Below are 22,005 nucleotides of genomic sequence, written 5' to 3' on the forward strand. Positions count from 1 at the left end.
AAGACTGTTGAGGAAGATAAATAATTAAAAATTTAAATATTCTCAAATTTAATCCCTTTATTTCTGCATTCATGCCAGTGTGTTTCTGGGGACATTATATAGTCTCTTAGCATATAATTAAGAAAGTGGCAAAGGTCAAACATTAAGAAAATGCTTGTCTTCCATAATATTCTATTAAAAATCATTTAAATATGTTGTACTGTCAAACATATGTTGTACAATATGTTGTACTACAAGTTTGATAGATAGCATTAAAAGCTAAAATGAATACTGCACATGCTGTATAATAATAATTCCTTTAACATGTATAAGACTAAATATATTTATTCTTAAATGTAAAACAATTATACTGGTTTTTTTTTTTTTTTTTTTTTTTTTGCAATATAAAGCTGTCCAGCAAAAATTTTCTTAAAAAAACACATATTAAAATTCTATACTGAGTTCTTAGAGATATTGTTCATAATCATAATACAAATGTAAAGCCATTCAAAAAATGCACCAGAAATGAACTGTCTAAAAGCTAAGAGATGATTTCTGGGAGGATTGGGAGGGATTCCTTTATCACCCTCTATCCTTTTCTGCAATTAAACAAATTTCAAGCCAAGAAATGGTTAGCAAAATTTAAATGTAAATCTGCATTAAAAAAAAAAAAAGTCACCCGAACCATCCACAGATTAAAAGGGAGGTGGGTAATCATAACTACTTGGGCAATTAAAACTGAAATAAGTTTTCTTAGACTGCAGGCAAATCTCCCAGCAAATGGTAAAATTTCCTTTAAAAAGAAACAAAGAAAATGAAAACATATTTCAATCTGCGTTCTTAAAGTACTGAAAAAGAATTCTTAAAAACAATGTACTGTGATATACTCAAATGTTCAAGAATAAATGTTGACCTTGGAAATGATGCTTCTTTTAGGACTGAAAAAGGTTTTTGCCTCCTGCTTCTATTAGAGAGACCACCAGGCTAGCAGCCGCCAGGGGCATGCAAGAAGCCTGCCAAGCAGGAACACAATTTTGCTAAAGTCAGTGTATTAATTCATTTCTTGAGATGAACAAAAGTAGCAGTATCACATAAACATATTTTTTTCCAGGTTTTACAAGTAATCAAGCTTTCATTTTAACAGTATGTCACTTAAAAAGTCAAATAATGTCAATTTTTAATGTCATCTAGAGCTTTTCATCCAAAGGTGAAAACAAAACAAAACATACTCTTCATCAGGTTAAACTAGTGCAGATTTTTAGAAAGAGCCACAAATTAATTTTTATAAACTTTACTTCAAACTAACGGGAACCCATACACCGGTATAAGTAATTTTGCTCAATAATTTATTTCCAATGGGTTTATTTAATTACGTTGACATTTACAAGCATACCTGAAATCCGCACAACATGACAAAGAAACCCTGCACATTAAAAAGCAATTTTAACATGCAAACTATAACTATTAGAAGTTGCACAATTTCTCTTTATCTTGACTAAATACACGTATTTCTTCTGCAGTCATGTCTAAGGAAAAAAGATTGCTTAGAAAGCTTAATTCCATTGTAATTCATTAAAACTATCAGTTAGAAAATATGAGTAATCAGGAGATTACAAAGTCTCAATAAACCTTACCTTTATGTAGCCCCAAGACACTGACAGTAAATAGTTTGCTTCAGGCATTTTTGATTGATTATATAGAGACTGGATTCTAAAGTATGTATATCTTCAAAACCTTGAGAGACTGACAATCTCCACTAGCGGAGTGTGTGGGCTTTTAAAGATTATTGGGAATTAAGTACATAGAAGAAAGCCTGGCATTAGATCCCATCCAACATCCAGCCGTCTTCCCATGGAACATATGCCACTTGTAAAACTCCAGAATGGAACAGAATTCAACGACTATTCTGAATAAAGAAAATTCATGTGATAAAGAAATATCTAAAGATCTAAAGGTCTGCATCTTTCTATCCCTGAGCTCCAGGGATTAATGAATAATGTATGCCAATATGTATGCTTAGCTGCAAGAAAGATTAAGTTCTGTCAAAAGCTACCAAATAAGGAACTGCAGGGAAGCTGGGGAGTGACAAGAAACCCCTCCCATAAAACCCCAACTATGCACCAATGGCACTCCATCCTGGCTCTATCAGGTCAGGAGGCGTGGACTAGGCCCAGGGTGCTCTGTGATTGGTTGGAAAGGGCAAAACCTCTGGTAAACTTGTTTAAAAATGGTATCCCTGCAGTGAGGCTGCCCTGTGAATAGATGAATGGGGTTTCCCTCTCCCAGTGATGAATAACCACCATGAAACACTTCAAAACTCATAGTTCATTCTTAAGTAAGGATTACCAATCCTTCTGGAGTCACTTCTATGAATTTTAATATTCTCTGACTTCTCTTTCTTCAAAATAAAGGCTGCTCTGAGAATGGCACTCAGACATTTTACTTGCTTTCTCTCTCAAATCCAAAACAGAACAAGTGGCTTCCCTGGTGACACAGATATGACCAAAGTTTCTTCCTCCAATCAACATAAAAGCATAGTGTGATTATAAAATAATACAGTCATGTCCAGAATTCACAAATGGAAGTGACAGTGATACACTTCCTCACTGGTGTGGAGTGGCTGTTCTCAGCTCCTTTTGTTATGTTGGGTAACACTGCTTAGGCTTTCTCATTACTAATTTGCTATGAAGAGGGGATTTAAAAAAAAAAAAAGATTTCCTGTTGATGCTCCTCTCCTATTGTGCTATCTTAAAAACATCTTAACCCTGGTTGGTTTTTCTCGGTGGTTAGAGCATTGGCTGCAGACTGAAGAGTCATGGGTTTGATTCCCAGTCAAGAGCATGTAACTTGGTTGCAGGTTCCATCCTGCCTGGGTTGGGGTGTGTGGGGGAGGCAACCATTTGATGTTGTCTCACACACTGATGTCTCTCTCTCTCTTTCTCTCTCCCCCTTTTTTTCTCCCTTCCACTCTCTATTAAAAAAAATCAATGGAAAAAACATCCCCGGGTTTAACAAAAACAAACAAAAAACCATCTTAAAAGAATTTGATGAAAGTTCTACTAAGAACATAGACTCTGAATTCAAATCCTTTAGTGCATCCTCAACAAATAATCAATCTCACTTCTTAGTGTGTTGGGTTCCTCATTGGTAAAATTGGGTACTGTCGTAGCTGGTCTCCAAAGATGCCTCTTTGGGAGTATGAGAAATGGCTCACCTTCCGAATTGAAATGATCGACTTGGAGACAGAGTATGGAGAAAATGAAACTTTCAATACACTCCCAATAGCGGGCGTCAGTCCCACTGGACAGGAACATGTGGAGTGGGGAACATAGCCCATTTATTTAGTTCCTCCTCCGGTTCCTCATTGGCTGAGTATTATGGGGTCACCTGTTTCCTCATGTGTCGCCCAGGTCTTGCTGTCTCCCATTGGGCCATTTAAAAAATCGGGCTGAGGCCTTTCTAGCTGCCTCCACCTCACCTGTCTACTTGAGGAAGGCACCTTCGGGATTTCCACCATGATGCTGGCCCATGTGCACAGTCCTTTGTTCCTCTTTCCTCCTCTCTACATTCTGTTTGCCCTGGGAAATTCATTAAATTCTATCAAAAGCCGACCAAGGTGGAGATGGATCACAGAGGTCCATTTCCTACACAAGCAACATTACCCTACCTCAAATCTGAGCTGATTTGGGTCTTACCCAACAAGCAATTGCTGCGTGACTGTGGAAGCTATCACAAGAAGACTGCAACTTTCACCTTGGGCTCCTTGAATGTGCTATTGGGATCCCTGAGTCACCCTGTGAGAATGTCTGACTATTCTGACACTGCCGTGTTATGAGGAAGCCTATGCCGAATTTACGAAGAAGCTGCTGGGAAAGGAGAGAGGGGGGGGGGGGGGGGGGGGGGGGGGGGGAGAAAAGACAAGGGGAGGGAACAATAATATGTAAAAAGTAGTTGTGTTCTAGGCTCAGATAATCATATGTGAATTACCTACATGAATGGTTGTTGGCAGATGGAGCGATCCTCCCTGGTAAAGACTACCCTGTGTATTCTAGGACATAATAGTCTCCCTGGCTTCTGCCCATAAAATTCCAGGAGTACTCCCCAGTAAGTGTACCCTGGAATTTCTTGAATGTCCCGCAGTGTTAAGGATTACTGTTCTAGTTGCTTCAGTTACCTTGAACTGTGACTCTTAAATCAGGATGGAGGATGCTTGAGCAAGAAAGATAGCTCATTCATTCTTTCTTTATAGTTCCCAAAGTAGTTAGTCAACCGCAGTCATAAGATTCAACTGTGTGTAAGTCCCTAACCTATTCCAGGAATGGAGATGATGATAACAAGAAATCTTTTTTTAAAAGCTTTGACATAAAATAACATTCATTTCATTTTTCCCATTATGAGAGACAGACTAGATGCTCCTTCCCATTGCCATGGTAGTAGCAACCTGCAGAAGAGTCTAGACAACGCAGAAGAGAAATGTGGATGGGGCCAGAGAGATACCACTCTTAACCGTCTGAAAATGTTAATGAGAGCACGGTAATGGATATGCCACAACAACATATATGCACCAAGAGCTTTATCTATTTTATCTCAAATCCTCACAGGACATCCAGATAAGATAGATATTATCCCCATGCGAAGGTGAAAAGACAGGTACTTGCTCGGTATGTGACAGGGCTGAGAGGCAAATAAAGGCTTCTGTGGGTCTGTGCTCTTCATAGAGGATGAATAGCTCACCGTATAATTAGGCAGATGCAAATTCTAAGACAAATGGTATGAATTTAGGAGTGGACCCATTTACCCTTAATCCTGTGCCGGCTCACAATGTCTTGAAGTAAAGAACCATCACTGTGGTCAGATCTCTGAACAGGGTGGATCTTACAACTGCGGTCAGGAAGCTGGTGCCGACACAGGCAGCCTCACCTGGAAGGGAGACCTACTTCTGTGTGGGCGGCTGTGCGAGCAGTCACAGATGCTCGCACACACAGACAGAACTCAGATTCCCCGTCTGGTGACCTGCAGCTCTCAAACACCCAGATGGTTTTATATACCAACGTGTGCGCAGGTATTGAAATAGGAAAAAATATTTCCTTCCGCATTTAGCTCTCTTTTCATGTCTTTCTCTAATACTCCCCAGAATCTCTAATGTCAACCCTCTTTTATTCTTCATTTAAACTGATACCTCAAGCTGAAGCCGGTTTGGCTCAGTGGTAGAGCGTCGGTCTGAGGACTGAAAGGGTTCGATTCCCGTCAAAGGCATGTACATTGGTTGCAGGCACATCCCCGGTGGGGTGTGTGCAAGAAGCAGCTGGTCGATGTTTCTCTCTCATCGACATTTCTAGCTCTCTATCTCTCTCCCTTCCTCTCTGTAAAAAACCAAGAAAATATATTTTTTAAAAAATAAACTGATATCTCAAGCAATCACCAATCTTTCTGGACTATTTTAGGATATTTAAAATTGTGCTGACGGAGTTAAGTCGTTGATACAGTATTAACACATGCTGGCATCACTGACGTTGGAATAGAGGTCAAGAGAGATAAGACACATTTTTGAAGGAGAACAAAGAAAAACAGACCAAACTATGAAGAAATTGAGGCTCAAGAAGATCAAGAGACTCCTCCAAGGTCACAAAGCCAAGCAGGAGAGTAAATCTGAACCAAGGGTGTCTGGCTTTAAAATATAGTATTCTAAATTGCCAAAAAGTATTGTAGGCATTAATCTACATTTAGCCTAGAATCTATAAAAATATGTCTGTTAGCATAATAAATTCTAACGTATACAAGATATTACTGTGTTTAAAATATTTAAGAAATATTACTTACATGAGTATACTAACTCTTAGATTTCTCCAACCTAAGAGATTTCCCCAGTAACTAGCACTGTTTTTGGTATAATTGACACATTTGAAAAATAATTTATTCTATTGATATAATCAGTCTATATTTAATTTACACTTTTTTATTTAAGACCAAAGTTCTGGGACTTGTTATTAATCAAGAAGCAAATCTGTATAAAGTGAGCTCTCATATATCCAATGCTGCTCAGCTCAATACATGCAAATCTCATTGCTAAATGCTTCTTGAAGAATTCTGAGGCAAGGTTAAACTTCAGATATTAAATATAATCACTAGAGCATACCAGTGTCTTTTAAATCATTGAGTGTTTCCTCTACTTCAACCGCCTTAAAAGTAGTTTTAGAGGCAGGCAATAATCTAGAATTAATTTATAACCTATATTTTAAATAACAACTTTAAACCTATTTTTACATTATAAAAACTATACTTTCTTTGATTAATGCTAATAGTGTAAAAACAACATTTAAGTCAAGCAAGCCCACTAAATTTGTTTGTGTTTACTGCCCTCTAGTGATAATGGATCTGAATGCAATTTAAGGAACAGCTTTTTTTTTTTTTTTAAATATATTTTATTGATATTTCACAGAGAGGAGGAAGGGAGAGAGATAGAGAGCTAGCAACATCGATGAGAGAGAAACATTGACCAGGTGCCTCTTGCACACCCCCTACTGGGGATGTTCCTGCAACCAATGTACATGCCCTTGACCGGAATCGAACCTGGGACCTTTCAGTCCACAGACCGACGCTCTACCACTGAGCCAAACCGGCTTCGGCAAGGAACAGCTTTATTCGGGAGTCATTTCAGAAAACAAAAACATATGTTACAAATACTACAGAGGTCTGAAATTAAGAGGAACTCGAGGTTGACGTTAGTCATTAGTAATTCAGGAAATAAATAAAAAATTAAAACCAAAATGTGGTGTCACTACATACTTAGTAGGATGGCTAAAATAAAAAATACCAACAATACAAAACGCTGACCAGGATGCAGAGCAAATTGAACTCTCATACATGGCTGGAGGGAGTGCAAAATGGTATAGCAACTTTTTAAAAACAGCTTGGAACTTTCTTATAAAGTTAATAAGTACACTGTCTATATGATGCAACCATCCTACCCACCCTAGTTATTTACCTAAGATAAATGAAAACATATATCCGTTCAAAAACCTATATGCAAATGTTTATAGCAATTCTACTCATATCAGCCGAAACCTGAAAATAGCCTAGATATCAAGTGGTGAATGGATAAACAAATTGTAATGCATCCAAATGAAATACTATTAGTAGAAAGCAATAAAAAGAAACAAATTAATACATGCAACATATTATTAGTGGATCAATCTCAAAAGCAATATACAAGAGGAAAGAAGCCATTTACAGAAGGCTATAGATAGACTGTATGACTTCATTCACATAAATTCTTGAAAGGCCAAAATGTAGAGGTATTCAGGTCACTGGTTGCCAGTGACTGGGGGTAGGAGTAGATGAATGAATACAAAAGAGCAAGAGAAACCTTTTTGGGTGATGTAAATATCTATATCTAGATTCTGGCGGTAGTCATCCAATTGCATACATTTTTCCAAACACATTCAACCATACTCAAAAAGAGTTCATCTTGCCTTATGTAAATTATACCTCAAAATCTGACTTTAAAAAATGAGATGATGCTATCAAATTTGCTTAACTGTGCCTAAAGAGAAATGAAAAAAATCTCAAGCATATTTACATACCATAAAATAACAAATTTATTCTTTCAAAGAGCTCCACTACTATATCTCAGACAAGTAGGCATATGTTTGTCCAAAGTCCATGTTAGCTTTGAATATATGGTAAATTCCCAATTAAGAAAAGACTTTAGGAAATATAATAGCAGTTAAACTATCCTCATAGATATTAATCCTTTGAAATAAAACATTCCCCAAAATATCTTAGATATTTTCCTGCTTTCTTAAACCAACAGATCTTAATTTAATTCTTTAATGATGTTCTTGGACCATGTTTACTCACTCATCACTGAATAGTCAACAAATATTTATTTTATGGTATGTTTATTCTAGGCCAAGCACTATGGCAGCTGGTAGAAATTAAAAAAACAAAACAAAACAAAAGTGAAATGGTAGAGCTGCTTGCAGAAAACCGAATGGTCCCAAATTATGCATACATTTTTAAATTCTTCTTTCACTTTTTCATAGGTTTAATTTTTGAGCCTTGGTTGTCAGCCTTTTCTTCTTATGGTCATATAAATCAGCCTCCATTTGGTCAATAAAGCATTCATTTTCCCCTTCCTGTTACATTGGATTTTTGTCTAGAATGTGTTGCAAAGCAGTAGTTCTCATTCTCAAAGAAGACAGCTAGTATGAAATAAATTTCTGATATAATGCTAACCTTCCTAGAGATTGTGCACATTTGCATATTAAAGGCTTTATCAAGAATAGTAATGAATAATCTTTTTAATTGTGTTTAACCTAGCATTTCTCAACTCTTTTCTCCCTTCACATTTACTAACAAGCAGAAATAAAAATAATAAGATTTCAATGAAAATTCTTGTGGAAAATAATGGGCTTTAAATATCAGATAATAATCATTTAAGAATGAGTATTCACTTATTCACTTAACAAAATATTAAACAGCTACTATGTGTCAGCATGGGTGATACAGCAATGAACAAAAAAAACCCCAAAACAATCGTTAGACCCCCCAAAAAAGTGACAAATATGCTATTAAATAGTCAGGACAAGCTGCACTGAAAAAGTAATATCTGAAAGGAGATCCTAATGACTAGAGAGAGCCAACCAGAAGATTTGGGGCAGAGCTTCTGAACAAGGGCTGAAGTAACACAGCCAGCATGAAGGAATAAGTACCTATATCATGTGAGATTATAGGTATGTCAAGGAGGGGCAAGGTCAAGATCAGGTAAGCTTTTCAGAGGATTTGGAACTCCTCTGGGCAGGGAGTAACAAGACCATAATTTATATTTTAAAAAGTTGTCCCTGGAGAGGATGGTTTGTAGAGGGGGAAGAGCAGATGGGAGAGAAGAGGAAGCACTGGAGGAGCTAGCAAGACTTGAACTAAATGCTGGAAGTGAAGAAGTGATTAGAATCAACTCCCAGATTTCTGACTTGAATAGATATTTGGGCCATTTGCTGGGATGAAGAAGGCTGGGGGAAGTACAGATTTGGAGGAGAATAAAAAGAAGAGTCTTATGAATTGAGTGCAAGACAATTTTAAAAATATGAAGTGTTTTTTTTTAACTATTGAGGGATATTTTATATTCTTACCCCCAATTCTTCACAGAGTTCTGAGTAAGAAAAAAAAAAAGCCAGATATGTGTTTTAAATATGTAGTTACTTTCAAATCCTCTAATGACATTACATTCTGATAGAACATTTTCATCAAATTATTTTAAGATGTTTTTAGACTATCCTCCACAAAAGGGGTATTTACAGATAATCTATTTTTAAATCCCCTCTTCACAGTAAATTAATAATATAAAGGCCTATGCAAGATTACACAACATAATCAAAAGCAGAATCCAGCACTTAAGTTGGCAGTATTTTTATTAAGGTACAATGCCTTATTTGAACATTTTAGTAATTAAGACTTTACTAAAAGCAATTATATAAGCACAGTAAAAAAATGGTGCAATAATGGGTTTTTCCCCCTCGTTAGTGACAGTGACAGAATAGTAGAATATGAGAATTCTGGGAAGTGCCATGGTATATAGAGTATAGGTTTCTCTGGTTGGCTTCATCTGAGTTGAAACCGTGGGCCCTGTCTCTTATGAGCACTACAAAATACAGCAAGTTCTTTAGGGTCTTTGGGTTGTGAGGAAGGAGTTGGAGAAATAAAGGTAATGTAGCATAGTATCAAGCAGAATTCAGGAGCCCAATAAACAATTTTTTTGTTTTGTTAATCCTCACCTGAAGATATTTTTTCCCATTGATTTATGGAGAAGTAGAAGGGAGAGGGAAGAGAGGGAGAGAGGGAGAGAGATAGAGATTGAGAGATATTGATTAGCTGCCGCTGGCATATGCACCTGAGTGGGGCCTGGGATTGAACTTGCAATCCAGGTATGTGCCCTTGACCGAAAATTGAACCTACAACGCTTTGGTGCCCAGGCCGATGCTCTATCACTGAGCAACACCTGTCAGGGCCCAATAAGCTATTCTTGCAAACTGAGAGATGTCATAAGAAAAACAATCTGATTAAAACAACTGCATTAAGATTCCTGCAATAACTATCCACCCAATAGTTTATGCAATCAAGGGTTTGTCTGCAAACTCTTAGAATCACGAACACCAGCTGAAAAAGCTTATGGGGATATCAAACAAATAGACATAATTTGTTCAGCATGCACTGAACTGACAAATGTAAAGACATCCCTATAACCCAAAGGACAATGTAGGTACAACTCTAAGGTGACTTGGGCCCTAGGAGATTGAGAATAGTACCAATGAGCATAGGATGATGATCCTTTTAACTTTGTGTTAGCTATTGTTTCAGGTGCGTCAGTCAGCAAATCACGTGCTCTGGAGGAGCTTGCCTGTAGTGCGTGGAGACAAAGTAAACAAGCAAGTGCAGGAGCAACCCCTCTTCCTTCTAGTGTGCCTTCCCATGCTGCAGAGACTAGACAATTAAAAACTCCATATCCCAGATGCCCTTGCAGCTTCGGTTTCACATGTGATATGATTTCTTTTAATCAGATGAACCCCTGCTGCTTCCCACAAATTAAACAGTTGTCAATCTAATTTTTGTTTCCTTGTAGACAATCTGCCTCTTCTCTCTGGCTGTGTTGAAATCTATCTGTTTCTGTAGAAATATCAAGATGTGGGTTTCTTTAAAAATTATTTTTTCTGCTTGGGATTCAACAGAAATCCTAGAATATTTCCTCTTCTCCATTCTCTCTATTCTCTTCTTCTGGAATTCAAATCAGATGGATGTTGCCATTTTGCTGGAAAAGGATATGTTGCCATATCTTACAAATATATATTGTTATCCATAACATACAGCCTAGGTTAGCTCATCATTACTAATTCGATAGCAGTCATTTTTATTCAAAATAATGCTTTTAAGCAATTTTAAAAATTAAATGTGACTGTTGTTATAGCTTGGGACTGAATTACTGGCTCTAAAATACTGGAAAAACCAACGTGATTTACCTAATTGCCTCTAAAGTAAAATGCACCCATGTTTCTTCTAATAAATAACTCAGACTTGCCCTGGCCAGTGTGGTTGGATGTTATCCCACACACCAGAAAACGGTGGGTTTGATTCCTGGTCAGGGCACATACCCAGGTTCTGGGTTCACTCCTTGGTCAGGGTGCATCCAGGAGGCAACTGATGGATGTTTCTCTCTCTCACATTAATGTTTCTCTCTCCCGCTGCCTTCCTCTCTCTAAAATCAAGGAAATCCTTAAAAAAACAAAAACCCTCAGACCTGAAAACATAATTTAAAAAATTATTTAACTCCTATTTGTTCACACTTCAAGAAAAATGGTTGTTAATAACTACCTTGACATTTATTTTTCTACAATACTGCCTATGTTATATCCTTGAGATGGGAGAACATAAGTTTTGCTTCTGAAAATAAAGGTGATAGGAAATAAGTAAAATACACACATATAAAAGTCTCACTTCATCTATAAAAACCTTAGGTGCAGATATATATCTTATAGTTACCAGACCTCCACCCCTCCACCCTCCCCCCCAAAAAAAATCCCTGTGAAAACCTAAATACTAGATTGTGGTTAATTGAACCCAAAAGGCATAAAACAACAACAGCAGCAAAAAAAACACCCCTAATAATGGTTTATTTCACACATGAAAATGGTAGCTGGTCTATAAAATGGTCAAATATCCAACACAAATAATAAGGACACACCAGACTAAAAATCTCATTCAAAAGTGAGGATGTCAATAAAAGACCTAAAACAAGGCCATGTCTATCAACAAAATTTTTTTATTTGCCACAAGACAAAAGCCTTGATAAAAGTAACACAGGACTGTTTTGTTCGGGGTCACTTCATCTTTTCCTGTGCCTTCTTACCGCATCTGTAAAGTGAAGGTGGTGAATAGGTAGATCCCATAAAGCTCCCTCACCTCTATATACTTTTGATATTAAAAACCCCAAACAACTTTTATTAAGCATACCAATGTTTGATTTCTCTGCAAAGTGGCTGACAGCAAGTGGAAAATGGAAAGGAATCAATTACCTACTCAGTGACTCATTTTCAACTCTTATAACAACTACACAGCTGGGGAATTTCTTTTCCCTCTGGTATGGCTAGTATCAGACTATGACTAAGACTTCCTCAGAGGCTGGAACTAAATTCAAGGTCATTTCATCCACTCTCCTGTTTATCAACCGGATTGTCATTTTAAATCTGTGCACTGATGAAAAGGTTTATTTTTGGTTCCTGTTCCTGCTAGCTCCAAGAAGAGATACCTAGTAACCTGACACTAACGACTGAATCATTTGGAGGGGTCTTCGAGGCCATCCAGGTAAGCAATGCACCAATTTTTAGGCAAGATGGAATGAAGATCTATCTACATGAGACCCTTACAACGCCAATAAAAGTTTCTTCTTGTGTCTGCCTTCAAATATATCCTTTCATAGTAATCATAATTAAGTGGTCAGTGAGAGTGTAAATAAAAATATGCTATCATACAGTGCTAGGTAACCGGGCTAAAACTAAAGTAAACAAACTCAGTAGGCCATCACATATGCAAGCTAGTGAGGTCCCATAAATCACTATGCTGAGTATCAGGATTTCAAAGGCACACTCTGAGGGCTCTGTCATCCAGGCGTGTTGATTCAAGCTCCAGTTGCATTGGGTTACTTATATGGCAGCATATAAAGTTCACCTTTAGGTTTAAAAATAGTTCCGGTCCTCATTCCTACTAAAGATAGGCCACAATACCTACTATGTGTCTGCACCACACTATGCACTTGTTTTCATGTCAGTCTCATAATAATCATGTGAAGTAGAGTTTGTTAGTCCTGATTTATGGGGGGAAAAAAACAGAGGCTCAGAGAGGTTGAGGTAATTTAATTATCCAAGGTCATAACTCTAGTGTGGGATGGATTTATATCCAGAAGATAAATTGTTAAGCTCATTGGAATAGGGAAGATTTAGAGCGGAATTCAGGTAACAATCCATAGGTGTCATTTGCTATGCTGTCCCACTTTTCTCTTTTGGCATCCAATAATTACTCATGAAATACTACAGTGAACAAATGTACACTGATTTTGACACGGTCTCTCTTCATCATGCTTTCCCTCCCAGACAGCAGGTTCCTCAGGGGATAGCCCAGCAGTTGGATGTGATAAACCACCCATGCTGCTACTGGGCCATGACTCAAGGAGGCGACAGGTGAAGGAGGTGGCTATTGGTGCTAAAAAAGACTCAAGCCCCAGAAATACGCTCTGTCTATAAATCTCCCCTCTTCAGTCAGAACTCCCACCTCCCTCATCCCCACAACCAACTGTCTTCCCTGTAAACAGTCAGACCCTCACCTCAGGGGATCTCTTTTTCCTTCAAGGCTGTCCCAAAGGTTTATTCTATCCAGATTTCACCATATGAAACCTGAGGTATAAAGTGGGCAACACAAACTGGTCAGTGTGCCTCCAGCCAAGGCCAACTCTGATCCCAGGCCAGCAGAGTCAGATATTCCTCCTCCTCCCTCCCTTTTCCTTCATTACCTCATTGTCTAATACAGCTTTCTCCTACCTTTCTTTCCTTCAGTCTTTACTTCTCACTCTAGCCACGAGTCTATCTTTCCTCTCCATTCAAATAGGCAACACCATAATAATAGTAGTCCATTTAAAATTCTAACACCTATTTAAATCTTTCCTATGTTTATCCTATCTGCTGCATCCTTCCTGACAATGGATCAAGCTTTATCCCATCAATTCTACTCACCCAACCTCCAAATCCCAACAGCTCAGAATCTCAGATTTGCCTTAGTCAGTTGGTCTTCTCATGCCACTGACCTCCTTTATTTTATATCTGTGGCCTGTTAACTACCTGCCTGCCTAGTTGGTTCCCAACCTCATGCTGTCTCACTGGCATACCTTTCCTAGGAGCTAGGAGCTAGTTCCTTTCTGCTTTCAGCCCAACGTGACACAGAGAACAAGGAAGGCAGAACAAGCTCCTAGCTCAATAGGATTCCCTTACAGGAGTTACATTTGCTGGAACTGCTCTTATAATTCTGGCATCCAGAGCTCACTAAATAAATTAAAAAATTATTAGGACATGTTTTGGAAATGCAGCCTGAGAACTGACACTTGTTTTTCTATCGCCCTGTCCTCCCCCCAGATGTTGCATTCAGAAAAATAAAGATCTCTGCCTGTATTAAGAAGCATATGGCTCATGGACCAGTTTAACTGAGCATCAGTTTTTCATCTTTAAAAATGTGACAGATAGTTTTGGCATGTAGTATACTGCTTCTGGGACCAAATGTAAGGTTTGAAGTCTGAGAAAACATCAGGATTATGTCTTTCATTAGAAAGTAAGGGACATGCTAGTGTTTTCCTGATCAGCTGTCACTGCCTGCTCATGTGTATCACACAGATAATATTAACAGGTTTGAAAACAAGGCTAAGGTAACAAGTAACTTTTCACTGAATATCTCAAATCAATTTCAACAATATGCTCTGATGAGAATGACAATACTTAACATCTTTGGTATAAATTTGGGTTGTCTGTATAATTCAGAATAATATTTCATTCTTTAAATAGACTCATGATAATTTGATTTTTGTATAATTTTTGAAAAACAATTTCGCACTGTAATGAAATATGTTTTTTTCTCCATAATGGGTTTGACTTGGAATGACCAGACAGAATGAAAGGAGTATAACAAAAGGAGAACACTTTAATATATCCTCTCTAAGTATTTTTTGAGAATAATATTCAAGATACCTTTATTCATATTTAGGTCTAAAACAAAAACAAAGCAACGAAAACACCGCTGTGCCCTCCATGGCAAGCAGCCTTAAATCAGCCAGTCATTTTCTGAAATGAAGTCGACAATATCAGCTTGCACTTATTTCACCTCATCTTTGCCTTGTTGCTATGGACACTTCCCTATCAGGCCTGTGCTTTCTACTTTCCAGGCCTGCTTATGACAGACTGAGGTGTTTCCTATTATGGTGCCTGTGTCTGCACAGCACACTCCTTTCCAGTAATACAAACCAGAGGCTGCCACCCTGGGGATTACAGTGCAGCAGACCAGAGATGCTGACAGAAACCCAGAGCACGCCGTGGGCAAAGCTGCACAGCATGCTCCCTCAGAGGCCAATGCCAACCGACACATCTCTTCTTCCCCGTTGGAAGGGAAAGTATTCAGATGTCATTTTTAGTTGAAACAAACTTATAATAAGATGGTTATTGCTAAAGTAGATACAGAGGAGAGAGGACTATTAAAGGCCACCAATATGACCTGTATGGTTTTTGTTTGTATGTATAAACTTTTAATTTAAATGAGATTAGATTAATCTGAGCAAAAACCATGATCAGAATTCTTGTCAGTGAAAGAAAAACACCTTTCTTGCAAGACATCAACTATAATGCACAGACTCCAAGGTGACAATAGCATTTACATGAACAAACATCCTGCATGTAATACTAATTTATGTGACCAATTACAAAATGATATATTGACACTCACTGGTTTTATTATAGATTATAAGGCCAGTAGTAGCTTCATCAATTCTAGTGCACGGTAGAAAAGCCATTGTTTATGAATTTAAACAGTTACTGAATCCACCTGCTTATCAGAAACATGGCTTGTGTTATATTCACACAAAGAGAAAAAAGTGTATCTCTCACCCATACTTTATGAATATGAGTTGAGAAAAAGGCTACACAGGCAACCCAAAATGAGGCAGAGACACTCTAGGAGGTGAATTACATTAAGAAGCCAGGAGATTTCTAACTACACTGGTAGTGCTAACACATCTCAGGTTTGGGTCTGAGATGAAAAATGGATGACAATAACAATGATGCTTTGAAATATTGATCATGCTAAACACTACCGAAACTATCGATAGCAAAGAACAAAGTAGGCAGGAACAGATTATATTTTCATTTTATTAATTTATACAACTTCTACTCAAATGCATTACACAGAAAACTTAGGATGATTTTTTTTTTTTCAATTCTTTGACCAAATGTTTAATAATTCCCTTGGAAAAGGTCTGACAAATAGTAAAATTGAAACTATTACTCATAAAAGAAGAACTTTAATCTTCTAAGCCCTCTTAAGTAAAATTGACCTTAGTTCCTAAAATTGATCAGTAACGATTCCTGGAGCACTGAGAGCAGAAGCATTTAAAAGCTGCATTTCAAGGATCACCACCATAATACCATTCACACAATTCATCCAATATTTATTGAGCACCTACTCAACAAGGCCTTGTGTGTGATGTTTCTGAGGCTGGAGAAATAAGACTAATGACCTAATGGACACTGTAAATGCATTAAGAATAAAAAAAGAAAGAAATATTTTACTGAAAGTTAAGAGAACTACAAAGTCCTGTGGAAGGTCAAAGGAAAGAGGTTACACCCAATTAGGGGAGGCAGGGCGAAAGACACAGGAGAAGATACAATAGAAAAGATTTCTTAGAGCAGGTAGCATTCCAGATAGACCTTAGAGGATGATTAAGATTTGTTTCATAAGCTTTTTGTTTTAGAAAAATTTTAGAGTTACAGAAAAATTGGGAAGATCAGTCCAGAGAGTCTCCATTCGCCTCACACCCAGCTTCACCTATTATTAACATCTTACGTTAGTATGGCAGATCTGTCACACTGAACCAATGTGATACTTCATTAACTAAAGTCCACACTTACTCAGATTGCCCTAATTTTCACCTAATTCTCTTTTTCTGTTCCAGGATCCCACCCAAGACAGCATGCTACATTGAGTTGTCTCCTTAGGCTCCTCTTGGCTGTCACAGATTCTGGGATCTTCTTTGTTTTTGATGGCCTTGACAGTTTTGAGGAGGACTTGGTCAGGAATTTTGTAGAAAGTCCCGCAAGTAGAAACTGCCTGAAGTTCTTCTCATGGTCGGGTGGGGTTATATGCTTTTGCTAGGAAGACCATAGATGTAAAGTACCATCTTCATCTGATCATAAGTGTACCTACTACCACATGGCATCACTGTTGATGTTAACTTGGACTACCTGGCTGAGGGAGTGTGCGCTTGCTGGGTTTCTCCAGCACAGAGGCTCTCTACTCCCTCTTTCCCTATTTATGCTTTCCCTATTTAGTGGAAGGAAGTCAATATGCACAGCACACACGTAAGGAGTGAGTACCGTATTTTTCGGACCATAAGACGCACTTTTCCCCCCCCAGAATTGGGGGTAAAAGTCCCTGCGTCTTATGGTCCAAATATAGCCTACACATATACTTTAAAAAAAAAGGTTTTTTACTTGCCCGGCTCTGTGTGGTCTCTGTGTGCTTGCCCGGCTCTAAAATGGTTCTAAATGCTGCTGTTTACTTTACAGGGTTGATTACATGTGTTTATGACTGTGATGTTGGGTTTTAATGCACATAAAATATTTTAGGACACTATTTGTTTCAGAATCTTTTTTTCTTCATTTCCCTTCTCTAAAAACTGGTGCGTCTTATGGTCCGGAGCGTCTTATGGTCCGAAAAATACGGTAGTTTATGTTCTCCCTCCTTGAGGGTTGAGTAACTACATAAATTATTTGGAATCCTTCTGTACAGATTTGCCTATTCTCCCCATTTAATTAGTCAATGAAGTATTTATAGCAATATGAACTCATGGATTTTTTTATTTTTGTATTTTGGGTTATAATCCAATACTCATTTTCTTGATCAAATATTTCAAGCTCTGGTAAATGGGAGCCCTTTCACAAATTTGCTCCTATGTCCCTTTGCTATGTTCCCATCAATGTGGAGTTTTGTCTGTTTGAGCACTTCCTTACCTTCTGTCACTACAACATGCTCCCAGTTCCAGAATCAGCTATTTCTCCAAGATGCTATGCCCTTGATGTATTTTTCTTTGCATTAATATTAATAAGAGATTCTGTGCTTGGGTTACTTTCAGTCTCACTTAGAAGAATAACAGGGATACATTCATTTATGAAAATAACTGGCTAAACTATTCTCTAATGCAATATGTATACCTCCGAAAATAGCACAGAGAGTTTTAGATGTTCCGGCAAAACTTCAGGCCAGATTGGTGGGATGTTCTATAAAATTACACAAGAAACAAAAGGTAAACTCCTTGAAAAGTCACTGATGGGAAGCAAAGTAAGTGAAAAATCCAACAGTCCTTTTTGGTTAGCATCAACATCATTAGGCCACCAATCCCTCTTAAAAGCTTGTTGTAAGTTACTAGCAGGTATCAGGATAGCAAAGAAACACATTGTCTAGCTCTCACCCTCACAAAAGAAGAAAACAGATGGTATTTCTTTACAGATAGAAATAAATGATTTGACATTACTGAGTATTTACTATGTCTCTGACTCTGTCTAGACAATTTCCATCTTTTAATTCATTAAATTGTCACAGCAACTACCTAACAGATGAGAAAACCGACGCATAGAATTACGTTAACTTGTCCAGTTTATATCTAATAAAGGCAGAGAGTGAGTCCAACCCAAGAGGGTGTTCTAATCCATAGAGTGTTCGGCCCGAGGAATGAATGTCTAATGAATGAGAGATTTCTGAGGATTAAATTTGTTTTTTTCTCTTCTGGTAGGGAGATCCCATTAATGGCAGAGAAGGAAAATCAGAGGTTGTTTAAAACAATTTTTTTTCTAACCAATCATAACTCACAAAATTGTTCTTGCTACTAAATTAGAACAGTATATCCAAAAGTATGCAGTGTCTGGAGCAGTAAGTAAAATGCTTTAAGATGGTGCAGATGAACATTTTCTCATTTTGTTACGTATTAATTTTAATGTATACTAGAAAAAAATATCACTAGGACGTCAAATCCATGCTTTTATGTGTATCCTTGCTTAAGATGAGGCATTCAGGTGGGTATTTACAATAAAAAAGAAATGTTTTAAATAAAAACATTCCACCTGTAGCAATTATGAATGGATACAGAAAGTCTGAGCAACACTAGTTTAGATTGTTATTACAGAAGAGGAAGGTCATGTTTTTCTTCTAAGAAATATTTATTTTTTTACATTGACAGGAGTATATGGCACATGGTTTTCCTCCATCTTTTTTTTAAAAAACACATTCTAGATATTGGAAAACTTACATGCAATTTACTGACCAGCCAGTATTTTCTATGCACCAAACTGAGCTTTATGTACATTGTTCGATGCTCTCAGCAACCTTTCGATTTTATTTTCCCCTTGTCTCCATTTATAAATGAAGAAACTGAGATTCAGAGAAGTGAGGCATGTTTCCCAAAATATTAGGTAGGAAGCTGCAGACAGAGCTGGAATATGAAACCAAGACCACGTGATAAAAAACATGTATGTTCTTTCCGCTCTACAAAGCTGCCGTAGGCATCACGGGTGTCCACGCCAGTCCAGGGCGTAAATGTCATTCATCCTCATCCAAGTGGACAAAGTGTAGCAAAATAATAACAGAGAGCCCAGAATACTAAGCACTAATAAAGAAAAGTATTTCATTAAAGATACAGTATCCTCTCTAACCTATTGTCATCCAATTTAACTCATTTTTTTTTTAATGAACAGAGCAGAATTGTTTGTTGTTTGATCAAATAGCAAGACTCACTCCCCATCCCTGTTAAAGTGAATATAAGAAAATGCCTTCTTGAAATGTCTTTTAAAACTAGTGTGAGTATTCAAATAAAGGGCTACCCATTTCTCTATTTCCTAGAAAGATGACAGACTAATGGAGCCAATGAAACCATCACGAGTAGCCAGCTACAGCAACGCTGCCTGAGCAGTCCTATGCTATCACAAAATAAGCCCCTGCTGTTTGCAGTTTTAGAGGGTTGGTCTCTTTCTGAAAAAGAGAAAATCAGATTCTATATATTTTACGGATTAACTGAAAATCATAACATTATAGCATTTCACTTCTGCCAGACATGTGTATCTTAAGTAATAGTTATAATTTATGTGACTATCAGAGATCTTCTTACGTTGAATAAATGCATTATCTGCCATCCTTACTATTTGGGGGAAAAGTGTGTTTAATCTATCCATAATGTTGGGAAAAGTACTATTTTATGTTGGCCAAGGCTTTTGTTTTGAAATGAAAAGAAAAACACAAAAAAACACAAAACCAAACCCAAAAACATAGTTTATAATGTTCTAATACATTACCTCTATCTGATAATGAAATAAAAATGTACTAACTGAAATAAAGGGCTACCCATTTCTAGTAATGTCTAATTTACTGAATCCTAAATTAGAATTTTTTGATAATTACATTTTTAGGGATATTCTCAATCCTTCATAATAACTATGGCACACGTGTAAACTACATAACTCTTTGCCAAATCTACTTTTATTAAGTAAATGAAAAAGCAAATTCAAAACATCAATAAGTCGAGTTTCTATAGATTCAAAAAATTCCTTCTTTTAAAATTTCAAGTTTTCTTTAGGCATGTTTATTAATTCTTAATTCTCTTATGACTGTGTCAAAAATTTTAATATTTTAATATAGAAAATGACTGTCACTTGATATTTGTTCTTCATAAAATTAAAATACTTTTTCCAACTAACTTCAACTTCCTTCTTAGCAAAAGTAAACATTTGTTCCTGTTCTGTAATACTCACGTAATGCTGAAATACCTTAAGGTTTAGTTATCTCTATAAACATTCTATATTCATTCTAGCTCCCCTCTTTCCTAGAAGAAAATGCATCAGCAGTCATAGAAAACTCGAGTATATATTTGTATGCACTGACTATTAAACAGCAGCAGGGGGAGCAGACAATGAAACTCTAAGAGAAAGCACCCCAGAAATGCAATATAATTTATGGCAATAGAAGCACAACAGAGATATTTCTTGAAAAACAAATAGACAAAATAGATCCTATAAAGAAACAATGACCATGTTTGCAATATTGGCCTATATACACCTGGAATGTTCTAAAGAAAAGCCGTCTGTCTCTTAGAAGGATGCTTGAATGTTAACTTCAAGATGTGCTTTCAGCTTGAAGCACAGTAGTTTCCAGCAATGACAAGATAAGAAACTGCCCCCAAATTAGACAGGAGGAAAAAAAAACCCCATATTTTTAGAGTGGTACATTTTGAGGAGAAATCAAAGGGATTTTGTTTCCTCCTTCAAACATTCCTGCACTTACATTGAAGGCCTGGTGAAATAGGTGTTATTAGGCCATAAGTGAATAAAGTTATAGGGTCCTATAGCATAATCCTTGAAAACCCTGAGGCTTAGACTCCTGGCCTGTCCTTCTTGAATCCTCAACTGACTTTCTATAAGAGAAGGTGACCAAAATCACCGTGAAACTACTCTGCATTACAAACATCTGGCAGGATATTCTAGCTCTGCACAATCTGTACAAAAGGATGGAAATGTGTCCACCGAACCCAGGTAGTTTTACACGTTCTAAAAATGAGTAGGAACTGGTTTTTTATTTTTTTTTCTTCCCCCCCCCCCACTCCACCCCCAGTTATACAGTAAAATTAAGAGTTATTTTCTGTTTGAAATTCTGTAACTGGAATGTAAGAAAAGACTAAACTTCTAATAAGAACTTCAAAATGTTTATGTCTCTACTGAATCAAAAAAGTGTCTATATAATTTAAGCGTTTTTATAATAAAGCAATGTACATTAAATATAGTTATTTAATAATTATATTATGAAAACCCATAGACTTAAAATGTCAGGCATTAATTACAACTGAATGTTAAAAAAAAAAAAAAATGTTAGCCAAGTAAGCAACCAACTAAGTTTGACCTAAAACTCAAATAATAATGCCAACAACAACAGGTATAGTGCCTACTATTATCAGTCATTACTTGTTTCTAGCTATTTTATTCTTTCAACCTTCTGCATTAGCCTTTCAGAATAGATATGGTGTCCACCTTATGTTAAGGAAATTGAAGCTAAAAAAGTTAGTCATTTCTCTGATGTAACTCAGCTAGCAAGAAACAAAATCATGATTCAATTTCTAGGTCTGTCTACCTCCAAAGCTTTGAGACTTCACCAAATTCATCCTTAACTGTAGCAATGAGGCTCCAAGGAAAT

General features: G+C 37.1%; 1 protein-coding gene across 7 annotated transcripts in view; it reads right to left on the bottom strand.

Moving 5' to 3' along the window:
• PDE4D (phosphodiesterase 4D) overlaps positions 1 to 22,005 on the bottom strand; it is a 1,149,946-nt gene that overhangs the window by 19,860 nt on the left and 1,108,081 nt on the right. Inside the window, exon 10 of one of the 7 annotated variants that reach the window (XM_045571772.1) lies at positions 15,909 to 16,033. The exons of the other annotated variants lie outside the window; for them this stretch is intronic. Coding sequence (XP_045427728.1) covers positions 15,971 to 16,033 — 63 coding nt within the window. The 3' untranslated portion in view covers positions 15,909 to 15,970. Of the gene's footprint in view, positions 1 to 15,908; positions 16,034 to 22,005 lie in introns of those variants that run through there. 7 annotated transcript variants of the gene reach the window in all.

Source organism: Pipistrellus kuhlii, unplaced genomic scaffold, assembly GCF_014108245.1.
Source record: "Pipistrellus kuhlii isolate mPipKuh1 unplaced genomic scaffold, mPipKuh1.p scaffold_m20_p_4, whole genome shotgun sequence".
NCBI lineage: Eukaryota > Metazoa > Chordata > Mammalia > Chiroptera > Vespertilionidae > Pipistrellus > Pipistrellus kuhlii.